This window comes from Hemicordylus capensis, chromosome 4, assembly GCF_027244095.1.
Source record: "Hemicordylus capensis ecotype Gifberg chromosome 4, rHemCap1.1.pri, whole genome shotgun sequence".
Taxonomy (NCBI): domain Eukaryota; kingdom Metazoa; phylum Chordata; class Lepidosauria; order Squamata; family Cordylidae; genus Hemicordylus; species Hemicordylus capensis.
The window spans coordinates 300,228,268-300,242,471 of NC_069660.1; the positions used below are offsets into that span (position 1 = coordinate 300,228,268).

General features: G+C 45.4%; 1 protein-coding gene across 2 annotated transcripts in view; it reads left to right on the forward strand.

Moving 5' to 3' along the window:
- The window catches only part of DEPTOR (DEP domain containing MTOR interacting protein), a 104,625-nt gene that overhangs the window by 32,671 nt on the left and 57,750 nt on the right, over positions 1-14,204 (forward strand). For both annotated transcript variants that reach the window (XM_053244128.1, XM_053244129.1), the window contains 2 exons: positions 8,627-8,805; positions 11,688-11,811. In XM_053244128.1, the coding sequence (XP_053100103.1) occupies positions 8,627-8,805; positions 11,688-11,811 (303 nt within the window). The remainder of the gene's footprint in view (positions 1-8,626; positions 8,806-11,687; positions 11,812-14,204) is intronic.

Genomic DNA, 14,204 nt, shown 5'->3' on the forward strand with positions numbered 1-14,204 from the left:
GGCAAGTGTAAAGTGATGCACATTGGGACGAAAAACCCCAGCTTCAAGCATACGCTGATGGGATCTGAGCTGTCGGTGACTGACCAGGAGAGGGATCTTGGGGTTGTGGTGGACAGCTCGTTGAAAGTGTCGACTCAATGTGCGGCAGCTGTGAAAAAGGCAAATTCCATGTTAGGGATCATTAGGAAGGGGAGTGAAAATAAAACGGCTAATATTATAATGCCCTTATACAAAACTATGGTGCGGCCACACTGGAAGTACAACATACAATTCTGGTCACATCTAAAGAAGGACATTGTTGAACCGAAAAAGGTGCAGAAGAGGGCAACCAAGATGATCAGGGGCCTAGAGCACCTTCCTTATGAGGCAAGACTACAGCACCTGGGGCTATTTAGTTTAAAAATAGCTGAGAAAGCCTCAGATGGAAGCAGTCTGTAGTAATTGAATAAAACTGTTTTTTAGTTCTCTTCTTTTTTTACAAGTCTCTCTGAGTTGGTTTAACTCAGGACAAGGGGCCCCCGAAGTGGGGGTTTCTCTGGTGCAAACACGTCCTCAAATGGTCAGAAGCTATCAGTTTTCTCACCACATGTACGCTTGCACATGGAAGATTTTTGTACTCGTCCAACAGCCCAATTAAGAGTTTTTTTCTGGATTATCCCACCTCAAGTCCAGAGAATTTCTGTAGACAAAAGCAGTGGCGGCGGCAGCAGCATTTTGAACCTACCAATAATACAGAATAGCTTTAGGAGAAGCCAAGCCAGGCAGCTCAGCAGGGATGATTCAACATTTCTTTCCTTCACGTGAGCTTGCTCTGAGACAAAGGCTTTAATCTGCTACAAGCAACAACAAATTACTACCAAGCAGAAACATATGTGACTGTGTTCCTTTTAAATATATATATCATTCTATGCTTCCTTTGTTTTCAGTACCAATTGATAAAGGTGGGGAGAAGTGTTGTAAACTTGTTCTGTGTTTTTTGTTCTGGAAGTGCAACATGGCCATTGATTCCAACTTTGTGGTGGTGTTTCTAAGAGAAAAAACGAACATGGAAAGAAGAGGGTAGGAGGAAATATTAAACTTTCAAAGAGCAACCACTCCAAGTATTAATCATTAATGTAGATTTGACAATGTACTCTGCGAAACGTCAAGATTCTGGAGCAGTCCCATAAACTTCAGTGGGGCATCACTAACATCCTAGTCTAAAGATATTTGCTTGGAAGTGACCCCCACCACTTACATTTAAAAACAAACAAACACACAAACAACAGCAAGTTGCTGCTGCTGCTGGGGGCGGGGAATGTTCCAGGCAACCTTTAGGCATTATCTATATTCTTTATGCAGAAGACAATGGTAATAAAATAATTTGCATTTTTATGGTCCATTTAAAATGTTCAAATGTCTCACATATCTTATCTCAGCATTCCTTACAACTGTCTCTTAAGAAGAAAGTCCACTGTCCTTATCTTCATATTCTGTATTACCAGTGTTTGGATATGAGAAGATTGTACCACCCACCAGACCTTTTATAAAAACGTAATCATTTATTACTAGCAACTTGTTGGAAAAGCCCGGTACACCCCTCCGCCCAACAAGCAGGTTTATCTTTGGACTGTCTCTAGTCCATCTGTGCCAAGGACTCTTCCGGACCTGAGGTGATCATACAGGCTAACCTCTCACACAGGATCCTGCTGAAAACAGAAACTGTTCCTGCAGTTCTCTTTTATAGCTTTGTCTTGGGCTGACTTCTTCAAGAAGTGGTACCACTACCTCTATGAATATTTATATACTGCTTATCAACAAAAGTCCTCAAAGCGGTTTACATAGAAAAACAAACTGATAATAAATAAGATGGTCTCCTGTCCCCAAAGGGCTCACAGTCTAAAAGGAAAGACAAGGCAGAAACTAGCAACAGCCGCTAATGGGATGCTGTGCTGAGGATGAATTGGTACCCAACAGCAGATGCACAGGGTCACATTATGGCAGGGGTTCTCAAAGCTGGGTCCCCAGATGTTGTTGGGACTACAGCATCCACCATCCTGAACCACAGTGGCTGATGATGGGCATTGTAGTCCAACTGGGGGCCCAGTTTGAGAACCCCTGCATGATGGTATTAGGGCTGCGCCAGTAGCGGAAACAGGCCAGCGGTGGCCTGCGTCCACCAGCAGCCCTGCTTGCCCCACCCCTATGTCTGACATCAGATGCAGGGGTTAGCTGCATGGCCATGTTTGAGAGCTAGATGCGGCCAGAAGCACCTCTGGCAGGGAGGGCTGCTTCTGGCCACACTACAAATGCAGTGCTGGACATTTAACTCCTGAACTGGGCCCTGCGGCCCTGTTTGGGAGCTAAACCGGTCCCCCTGCATCTGATGTCAGATGCGAGGGGCATGCCGGGGCTGCAAGGCACGGCCCCTGAGGGGTGGCAGCCCGGGTTCTTTGAACCCGGTCGCCTAATGGTGGCTATGCCACTGGGCCGAGCAATTTGCTTGGGCTACTTTCCACTCTGAATGGCTTCCAAGGGGAGAGAAGTTTTCTTCACAAGAGCATATTGTTGTCTCTAAATGACATATGTGTTCTTTATAAAGCTGGTAGCTTTTGATTCCCTGGCAGAGATAGAAATGTTCAAGAGGAGCTGTGTGCAGCTGTTTTATCGTAGGCCTTTGTCTGTAGCGTCAAATGGCAAAAGAGTGAAATTCTTTAAAGAGCTAATAGCCAGCAAGAGAGATTTATTACTGCATTTTAAAGTGTTTGGCTGTACAAATGTGGTCACATGCCCTTAGCGTTCCTCGTAATAGCAAGGGTATCTGCAAATAATTGTCAATGTTCTTGACTTAGCTTAGCAAATAATTTGCTAAGAAAGCGTAGCTATTGGGAACCTCCCCCCCCCACCCATTTGGCATGCATTCGCTATTCAGTCAGAATTGTAAAGGCACTAAAAGGCATCAGGTCTGTAATATGTTGAAAAACCACATTCCACACAGCAGTCACAATTGACATGCTATCAACCTTTGCTTACAGGAGGTATTTACAACTGGACTTGTACACCTTAAATGCTGTGCATTGGGTTGGGAGGATGTTCAGGGCTTGTTCTAATGTAGATCTTGTAAAATGACCCACATTGTGTAGAACTAGGCATCTAATTCTCAGAAGTGGTAGAGGAATATTTGAATTTTGCTGGTCCATGTCTCCCCCTGTGTACACACATACTGTCCTCCCTGGCTTCAGACTTTTCACCCTTTTTTGCCCATACACTTTGAAAATCTGTCTAGGCAACTGTGGGATTTCCAGGTCACCAATGGGTGCCTACTACCATCTTCTTTGTATTTTGCACTCCAGCTAGAGGAGCGCAAAATGCAAAGAACCTTGATCGTAATATCTAGGCAAACCTGTTGGGCTGTGATAACAGAATGCCTTTGTGGCTTTGATGCCCCAGCAGAAGAAGTAATTAAAGTTTCTCCAAGGTTGCTTCTGTTTGGCGCTTACCACCAACCATGTTTAAGGCACAGCACAATTATAGGAACAGAATCAAGATTAATATTATACTGTTATTTCAGAGTAGGTTTTTTCCCCTCCTTCCCCTGGTAAAAGCATAGTGAATCAGAAATCAACTCCTCTTTTGTCCCCCGCCCCCCAGTATTATTGAATCTTGCAATATCCCTGTGCCTGGGACACAAACTGAGAGAGTAACATGAGGTTGGGAAGTGCCAAATTCTAGCTGCTGAGAGCTGGCAAGTTTGTACGAAACAGTCTGTACTAGGCAAGGAGCATTGTATTGCCCAGATGCCTCCTTGTACGACACGTGTTTCATTGACCTACTTTTCATGTTTCTGGAGAGTAACTGTAAAAGGAATTGTTGCCTTGAGTTTTTGCTCCTACCTGAGGTTGGGTTGCATGATCAAAAGGCCTGTGTTTCATTGGGAATAAGTACACAGCTTTGTACTCTGTTGTTTGATCCAGAACAACCAAAGCTCCACTCTCTTTAGTGCAGTGATCTTCACTATTTTTCAAGGAGGGGCCTCTTTGGCAAAAAAAACTCCCCCCAAACCCCTTCAATATGAGAGCCATTTCCCACTGTGCTGACCACTGCACAGTATTAAGCTTTTCTCGGTGCTGGGAGGGCCCTTAAAGAGAAGTGAAGCCCTCTCTTAAGAACTCCAGGAGGAAAGCAGTGGGAAGGACTACTACTACAAATATTTATATACCGCTTTTCAACAAAGCTTCCAAAGTGGTTTACATAGAGAAATAATAAATAAATAAAATGGCTCCCTGTCCCCAAAGGGCTCACAATCTAAAAAGAAACATAAGCTAGACCCCTGCAATAGTCACTGAAGTGGTGCTGTGCTGGGGGTAGATAGGGACACTTACTTCTCCCACTGCTAAATAAAGAGAATCGCCACTTTAAAAAGGTGCCTCTTTGCCCAGTTAGCAGGGGCTAGCTACATTTGCCAGCACTAATCTGGGCATACCTTTCAAGATGGTGCAGGGTCTCAAGTGGGCTCTGTTTCCCTTAAAGGAGCCCCCCTGGTCATCTAATGGCGCAGCGGGGAGGTAACTTGCCTAGGGAGCGAGAGGTTGCCGGTTCGAATCCCCACTGGTATGTTTTGCAGACTTGGGGGGACTCCTATATCGGGCAGCAGCGATATAGGCAGCTGCCGAAAGGCATCGTTATCTTGTACTGCACGGGAAGAGGCAATGGTAAGCCCCTCCTGTATTCTACCAAAGACAACCACAGGGCTCTGTGGGCGCCAGGAGTCAACACCGACTCAACGGCACATGGTCATTTCCACATGGTGCCAGGGGGACTGTTCAGAGTGGCCCTGGCAGCTTTGACCAAAACCTCACAGGCCCAGGAAACAATTAGACAGGGAGTCAATTACTTAGGATTGATGGGGGATGCCACTGGCCCCCAATCCTTACAAGGAAGAACGCTGCTTTAGTGCATGCCACACAGCGGCTAAAGAATGTGGAAAAAAATGTTCTGAGACTAAAAGTCACCTTATCCGCTCCATTTTTATTTGTTGTGTGGTAACATGGGGTATCTCTCCTGGAGATGTGGAAGAGGAAATAATCGTTCTTATTCTTTGGTGACACTAAAATAACTAGTTTAATAGTTTTAGCACATGTTCTTAAAGTGTGGTGGTTACAAGGTTTCAGTGCTTAAAAGCATGCTGGTGTCAGGGTGTTGCCAAAATTCTTAGTTTACAATTTACAGTAGTGTTTCTATTTTTCATATAATAAGTATTTGTTCTTTCCTCCCCCCCACTTCTCCACCCACTTGGATATTCTGTTTCTGCCTGCCTCGTTTCTGAGGCCTCTTAGGTCTTTACACAGGCAATGGCTTCTTAAAGAGAGCAGATTTATCCCCTGCCTCTACTTAAGCCCTGCTTCTCTCTTCCTAGAAGTCCTTCCTGTTCTATACTCCTTTTTACGCCAAGCCTCAAAGAGCTCACCCTCTCTTCCCTCTTAACTGCAGTAGCGGCCAGTGAGTGCCACCCTGGGGGGCGGGGGCCCAAAGGGCACGAAAATACCACTTCAATGAGCTGCTAACTTACCTACTGCCTGTACCTGAAATGCTCTATGGGGCGGAGGCACCCAGCCCAGTATCTCTCAGGCAGGCTGCCCCGCCCCCATTTACTACACACCTGTAAGTGCCTGTTACATGTTTAAAGGTAAAGTAAAGTGTTCCATCGAGTCGGTGTTGACATGCTTAGACCCGTGTAAAAACAGAACCAAAAAAATAGCAGAGAGCTCTGTTATCCGTAAAAAAAATTTCCACTTAGTACAAGTACAGGCTAGAAATATGCAAGAAAGAAGAGCAGTTCTTGGGATTCTGTCAATGTCCAGATTCTTTGCTCAGAAGCACAATCATGATGTTGCCGATTTGTAGATCCAGATATTAACCTCCATTGTTGGCCCTCAGGCTGCAATACTTACCCATCCTTATGCAGTACTATTTTGTGTCTCCACAACCTTCCTGGTAACTCTGAATGTAGTTACCCTAGCCTTTGGCTGCGGATAGACACAAATAATGTGGTAATCTGAAGCTTGTTAACACTTACGTGGGAGAACTATTCTTGGCGGCTGCCAATGTGCAAATTTGTTTAATAGACACACTGGAGCATGTTTATATGTTTTAGCATATGGCTTGGGAAGACTGCTTCTGCGTCTCCTCCTGTTTTTCATTTTCTGTTAGGCCAATTCTACCATCTGCCAGGCCTTCTTGGGGTTTTTTGGGAGTGCATAGATACACTACAGCCTTTAATGGGTGTAATTGCTGTTTTCTTTCCCCAAGCAATCCTGATGCAGTTGTTCTGGGAACAATGGGCAAGTCTCACTGTCTGCACGACTAAAGGAGCCGTGTTTGGGGAGGTTTCCCCACCACATGATATGCTTCTTTAGGGGAGCAACTCTGAGATGTCTGGATTAAAACGGTCAACTGAAAGTGGTAGAAACTCTGCACGGTTGTTTCCTTAGGTCCCATGTACGTGTTCAGCAGAATCGATTGGTAAATCTTTTCCTGGACTGTACCACTTGGGCCTGCAGGTGGTGGTTCTGTTGGTGATGCAAAGTTGCAAGTTCTTTGCAGTCACTGCCACAAACAAAACTCCCTGCAAGTAATTAGTCAATGAGCCAGGCTCACAGATTTTGGCCATCAGTACCATCTTGGGGGATGAATGCTCATAGTGATCTTTGGCAATGTCTACCCACCTAGATATGGAAAACGGGCATGGGCGGAATTACGATTAGGCAAGGGGAGACAGTTGTCTGGGAGCCCCACTGCCTGGAGGGGCCCCCCAGAGACACCTCACATGACTCCCCATTGCCCCCTGCCCAGCCCCAAGGCCCCTCAGCCACTTGCCCAATTCGCCCTCCTCTCTCCTGCTTGTCCTCCTGGCCAATCTCCTTCTCTCCTGGCCTCTCAGCTGATCAGAGGGTGGGCGGAGCTTCCAGAGAGGTCTCCGTGTAGGCCTCACTGAAGCCTGAACTCGAGTAGGCCGGCAGGCCCCAAGCAAGCCAGGAAGGAGGCAGCCAGAGTGGCTACCACAGTTCTCTGCAGCAGACCCTCTGCCCAGGCCAGCCTGCCCAGCCTTTGCCAGGTAGAATGTGAATTCCTTTTTGTGGTTACCCATCCCACCCCCCCGGATATATAGGGATCTGCTTGCCATGGGGCTTTGATATGGGGAGACTGAGAAGTCTCTGAATATTTAATTTAAAATAGATTGGAAAATTTGCTGGCTTTAAAAAAAACTATCTAAAAAGTTCTATAAGTGGCTTGTTTCATGACAGAAAATTACAAACATTTCTGAAACAAACAAAATTATATTATATTCATTCATTCATTGATTTATAAATGCACTTATGTTCAAGTTGTTTTGCAACCCAGAAGGTCTGAGTGAGAACTGTGAAGTATGTGTTGTGCTTTTATTTTATTTTATTTTATTTTTCTTGTGTGTGAACTGCTCCCCAATAACCTGCAGGGACTTCAGGGTAAATCTGGCCAACATATGAATGAAGCACCTCCATTCCAGAGGAGATGTGTGTTAAAGGGCTTTAAAAGCCTCATGTGAAAAACGTCCTGGAATCAAACTTTACTGAATTTGTTCAGAATTCTGAGAAAACATACATAGGCTCACCCTGCATGGTTGAAAGTCTCCTTTGCTAATCTGCAGCGAGGGGCACATTTTAATAATTAGTGTTTCTAGTGTGTTCTAGGCATTAAAAGTAGCACAAATATATAGTACTCAATGTATATCACTATATATTGTGAAGTGTGCATGTGTGTATTCAGTGAAATGTATTTCCAGGCAGCATGAAGAAGGCAGTGGTTGGCGTGGGAAGAAGGCGGTGGGGCAGTGGCTGGGAGGCTGCCGGAAAAAGTGGTTGGCCAGGTGGCCGGCCAGAGAAAAAGAACATTGGAGTGGGGAGGACTGGGAACGAAGGGCCGAGAATTGGAGGCGCAGATGCTCTGCACCCGGCCCAGCTAGTATAACCTTATTTCTGTATAAGAACACCAACACATGAGCTAGAATTTCTCACTGGGAGAGGGAGAGTTGTTTTGGACATGCTCAGAAGTACATTTTTCTCCTTTTTTGCTTAATAGAGGTGTTCGCAAGTTCCCTTGCTGAAAATATAACCAATGCACAGAGGGGGAGGCTCCACCTTGCTGGCTCCTCCCCTGACCATACTCCTGGCCCTGCTCCTGACATCATGCATTGAGAATAGGCCCCTCCCAATTTGCTGCACATTCCACGGAACATTCAGACATCAGCCCCATCAGGGAGTGGGGCTGGTACTGTTCAGGTGTCAGGCACCGGTCACAGCCCTGCTTCCCTCTCCATCATCTGATATGTGCGTGAAGGGGGAATTGATGAACAACTCATAGACAAGACAATTGCTTCTGATTGTTTCTCTCCGAAGGGGATATGGCCACAGATGGTAGAGAGTGGTGCTCAGTGAGTGTGATTGAGGTGAGGTTACAACAATAAAGGGGACCCCCCCCACACACACGTTTATATACCACTGCTTGCAACTCTAGTGAAATGAAAGAGCGAGCTTTCCATTCTGAGTTGCAGTGTCAAAACAGATGCTCTGCAAACATTGCTCACAGCATGATGTCATTTGACCTACAGGCTCAGGCTTCATGAAGAAAAGGTAATTAAAGATCGAAGGCATCACCTCAAGACATATCCAAACTGTTTTGTTGCCAAAGAACTTATTGACTGGCTGATTGATCACAAGGAGGCCTCAGACAGGGAGACTGCAATTAAACTGGTGCAGCAATTGCTGGATTGTAGCATTATCCATCACGGTGAGTGAGAAGAACTGGCATGTCCAAGCCTATTGCCTGAAACTGTAGTTGTGGGGAGAGATGTTGAGGATACATTGGGGAGGTGCATTAGGATGCATTTCAAGTCAATGCAAATTCACACAAGCCTCAGTAAAGGTGAGTTGGGCTGTTTCATGTAATGTAATTTATTAAATTGTAATAGCATATGTTTGTTTTATTTGCTGTATATACAGCCTTTTTTGAAGGAGGAGGAGGAGGCATCAAGAAGGCATCCATGGGGTTCCCAGGTAGTCTCTCATCCAGGTGCTGACTTTCCTTAGTTTAAAAAAGATTCCTGCATTATCCTGGACCATGCCCCATGTCAGTATAATGAGGAACATGGGAGCATAAGACGCGGCCTCCAACCAAGTCGGACCCCTGGTCCATCTAGCTCAGTATTGTCTACACCAGTGTTTCTCAACCACCGGTCCCTGGACCGCTGCCGGTCCCCGAAGGGTTGAGTGCCGGTCCCTGACTGGGAGTCAACCGCCCCCCCTGAAATCAAGGCACTCACTTCCTCAATTTTGCACATGGCACGGAAGAGGAAGAGTATCACGGAGGCATGGGACCCTTCTTGTGCCTTGCCTCCACGTGCTGCTGAGATCTTCCTATAGCTATCTTAATTCCCTATCTTTACAGCTTCAAACTGTATGCGATGCGGGGGCATGGAGGAAAAAGTATGGCAGTGGGCGCCACTTGAAGGGCTGCTGGTTCTTGCATGCTCATTGTTTGCAGCCAAAGGTTGGTTGATTGAAACCCAGCTGCCTGTTGTGGTCGAGGCGCCTTGAGAGGGAACACTGTTTCCCTCTTGCATCAGTGGGGCTTGCTTGTATGTTGTTTTCATTGGCCCCATGTAGCTTTTGAATTTTTCCAATGGCCCAGCATCCCCTCTCCATTGAGTAATCACAAGCACCTCCACTCCAGACATACTGGAGACAAATTTGTTCACCCAGGCTTTTAGATTCAGGGGTTCTCAACCTTGGGTACCCAGACGTTGGTGGACTTCTACTCCCATAATACCGAGCCATAATGGCCAAATGCCATTGTTGTTGGGGGTTATGGGAGTTTAACTGAGGGACCCAAGGTTAAGAACCCCTAATATTCAACGTTTGCAAAAGATTCCAAATTTAATTATTTTAATGCTTATATTATTTTCATTCTAAACTGCCCAGAGATGCAAGTTTTGGGCAGTATAGAAGTCTGATAGATAGATAGACAGACAGACAGACAGATAGACAGACTTGAAACCCCTTTACTAACTGCTGGTCCGGGAAACTGCGCATGAAGAATGTAGCGGTCCTTGAAACTCTGCACGAAGAATTTAGCGGTCCTTGACTACAAAAAGTTTGAGAAACACTGGTCTACACTGACTGACAGCAGCTCTCCAAGGTTTCAGGCAGGAGTCTTCTCCAGCCCTATGTGGAGATGCTGCCAGGGATTGAACCTGGGATCTCCTGCCTGCAAAGCAGATGCTCTACCACTGAGCTATGGCCCCATACAAGGGCTAGAGGAGTGATTAGGGAAACCCAGTTACAGGGGGATCTCTCCCCAGGTACAATGTTTGTCTCTTCAGACAAACACTGTTCCCGTAGAACGTGTAGGGTGAGGTTACTAAGTGCCTCGGTGTCCTGCTTCAGGATGCAGCACAGTCTCCTCATTGGCAAGGATCAGGGATGCTCAAACCCAGGACAGCTCCCAGGGCAATCAGTCAGCACCATGGCCAGCACTAATCAGGAGCTGGGTACTGCAACAGTGGACTGTTGCTCCAGCAGTGTCTCTCAGGAGATGGCTGGTTTTTAATAATCTGCGATTAGGGCAGGGTGACCCGGCCCCACCTCTTCCATCAATAAGCCTTGGTAGTTAAAGGCGCCTGGTCTAATCTCACAGGTGTTTGCTCTGCTGATGCTAGGGGTGTCTCTGCCATGACCTGGAGGTCTTCAGAGAACTCCTCTGACTTGGAGGATGTGGGCAAGGTGGTGTCCTCTGGTTTTGGTGCAGTGGCTGGTTGGGGTGCCCTAGTTCACTTGGTGTGTGTGTGTGTGTGTGTGTGTGTGTGTGTGTGTGTGTGTGTGTGTAGGGGGTTCCAACAGCATGGACCCACTCTGTGCCTGCGCCGCTGATGTCTCCCATTTAATGTTCTCGTCTGACTTAACTCATCCCCCACCTAGGGGATTCTGGGTTATGGGATCATGACAGTTGGCCTGAGGTGATGGCTAGCTGGTGCATTCCTGCCTTCTCCAGTATGCTGGGACAGACTGAATGCCTGAAAAAGGCTCCCATCTGAGAGCCAAACTAGAGATGACTTTAGACACATAGTTTAGTCCTTTGTGTATGTGTGTGTGTTTAAAGCAAATAGCAGCTGAGAAGGGCTCTGAATGAGGACTTTGTTGATGGGGAAGAGAAATTTAATCCTCTGCCACTGTCATGATCCCTATCTGGATTGGGGGGGGGTCTCCCTGGCTGCCCCAGGAGGGAAAATCAGTTGGCACCAATGATAACTTTGCTTCTGGGGAAAATGAAGTTGGGGTGCGGGCTTGTCCTGAATCCATGGGGGAGGCAAAGGTTGAATTCCATCTCCCCCATTCCTTGGCCTTAATCTGGATTGGGCCCCTTGTGGGTGCTATTTTCTTTTTTAAAAAACACACACCAAAACACTTAATTAAACAGAGCCAAATAAAGTGCCAAATGTTGCTTCTTGCTTGACTCCAATTAGGTCAAGTTATAGTTAGTATTTTGCAAGGCTGATTCTGTGAAGGAAAACTTTATTCTCAGTGCCATCTTTGTTTTATTTCCTCATGAGTCCTAGAAGTTTCTCCTGATGTGAAACTAGCATTTCTGATTTACTTTTATGTTTTACCTTTCAGTTTGTGATGAACATAAGGAATTCAAGGACCTCAAACTTTTTTACCGGTTTAGGAAAGACGATGGAACGTTCCCACTTGACCACAAAGTGAAGGTATTCATGAGAGGACAGAGGATATATGAAAAGTACGTGCTATGTCCATAGTATGTTGACAGTGAGAGCTGATCTATTGGTATATATATATTAATAACCACAACATTGCAGTACAGGAGGCCCTCTTTATTTGTGGGGTTCCCTTCTCTCTGGACACCCTGGGTATGGAAACTGCGAATTAAGAAACCTTACCCCTATGGGAATCAAGGGGTTAGTTTCCTTCAGCTTAAAAAAAAAAGGCCCCAAAAACAGAAATAAGAGGAATAAAGCACAGTACCTTGCTCTCCAACAAAGCCCCCACAAAGCCCCTGAATTTATGTGAATATTCTCAAGAATAATTTTTTTAAAATGGAAAAACATGCAAAATGGCACCCGGAAATATCATCGACCGGAAGTCATTTCTGGCCACTCAGGAACTGCAGATAGGTGGATTTTGCCTTTTTTTAAAAAACCCACAAATAAAGAAACTGGGTCTCTAAGACCCAAATGTAGATATACAAAACCACTGTGGATAAAGGGGACCTCCTGTATGCCACTCACTGGTTAAATGACATTATCCGTCATTTTTGCCATGGCAACCGTGGGATGATCTCTGCTAATTTCAGGTCCTATATACATGGCATACCTTTGACCTGGTTTGGTCTAAAGACAGGATGATGGTGATCCCTGTGTGGGAAAGTTTGTGCTGTTATTATGTACAGATCACTAGCTCCTATGGTTTATTTTTTGTTGTGACCTCCGCAGGGGTGGGGAATCAGTTTAGGATGAAACGTCCCCCACGTGATTAAGGAGAGGCCATAGCTCAGTGGCAAAGCATCTGCTTTGCATGCAGAAGGCCCCAGGTTCAATCCCTGGCATCTCCCTGGGTAGGGCTGGGAAAGACTCCTGCCTGAAACCTTGGAGAGCTGCTGCCAGTCAGACATTACTGAGCTAGAAGGACCAATGATCTGACTCAGCATAAGGCAGCTTCCTCCATTCCCATAGCATTATTGCTTGTCTGCTGGTTTAGCTATCTTTAGTTGGTTTGCTGGTTGTATCTTCTTTTTAAGGGTTTGAATGTTTTTAATGGGTTTTAAATGAATGTTAAAATGGGTTTTATTGTTGTTCACCACCTTGGGACCCATTGGCAAATGATAAAGTATACATTCTAAAATATATAAAGAAGTAGAATATCAAATTATTACCATCTTCCGTGTCCTCTGTTTTTCCAGGAGAAAAGTTATTCTAAAGCTGATTTGGGGGGGGGGATGTGTTCAGAACATATAATTATGATTTGAGACAGATGGTTGTGTTGAGATACTGAATATCCTGCCAGATTAGGTGGGTCAAATGACAGTGAAGTCAAACCATATTGTCCTCAGCAGGATCCATGTAGTTTTTGTTGAGGCTGCAGAGATTGCTAGTAACGTGGGTGCTTCAGACAAGAAAAATAAAATATATGAGTTGACATTTACTGGAAACAGATGGTACAGAAGGTGAGTAGATGTGTTATTCAGCAAGTCACTTGGAGGTGTTCTGAGACACTAATACTATTCAAGAGAAGCACACAAGGCTATGCAAGGTGCAAGTAACTGGGCAAGTTATTGTTTTGATTGTCTGCAGCTGATATTGCTTCCACTTACATTGGAAGTACATAAAGGAATTGGGGGAAATGTTTAAACACAAAACAGCTACCTTGAGCCAACAGAACCAACAGTCTTTTTAATGTATTAGGATTTAGAGACATTGGCTGACATCCTGACTAACACCAGTGCCACAGGAGGAGGACTGGTAAATCTGAAAAGTTCAACTAACTCAGTCCCACTGCTAGTCAGTGATGGGGACAAACTTCAATTATCTCCCCTTCCCCAGGAAGCACTCTGTGCCACCTGAAAATATGTCCCTGAGGGTTGCACAGCCCTTGGAGACACATTTTCAGAAGACACAGAGGGCTTCCAGGGAAAGGAGAGGTTGCTGAAATTACACACACACGCACACACACACACGCACGCACGCACACACACTGCAGTGTTAGTCTGGAACTCTTCAGACGCACCAATGCTACACTGGTGCTTCATTAGTCATGACATGAGCCATCGGCTGACATCTTGACTAAATTTACTAGAGAAAGTCCTACTGAAATTTGACAGTCCTATAAAGTAACTCCTCAGTAGTACTACTGAGTAATTTAGTTGAAATGTAAGCCTCTCAATTTAGTGATAAAAGAAACAATAGAGTTCTTCTTGCTTGTGGTGCTTGCACTTATTTATTTATTTTTTGGTCCTGCTATTGTTGCTGGTCAGATGTTTATGCTTCCAAAACCTGCAAAACCTATTTAACCAGGTTTTTAAATAGGTGAGGTTTTTTTTGGTGAGGGGAGAATGGAGTGCACTCTCTCTTTCTGCCCTCCGCAGGCATACTTGATATATGGAAGATGTCATATGTA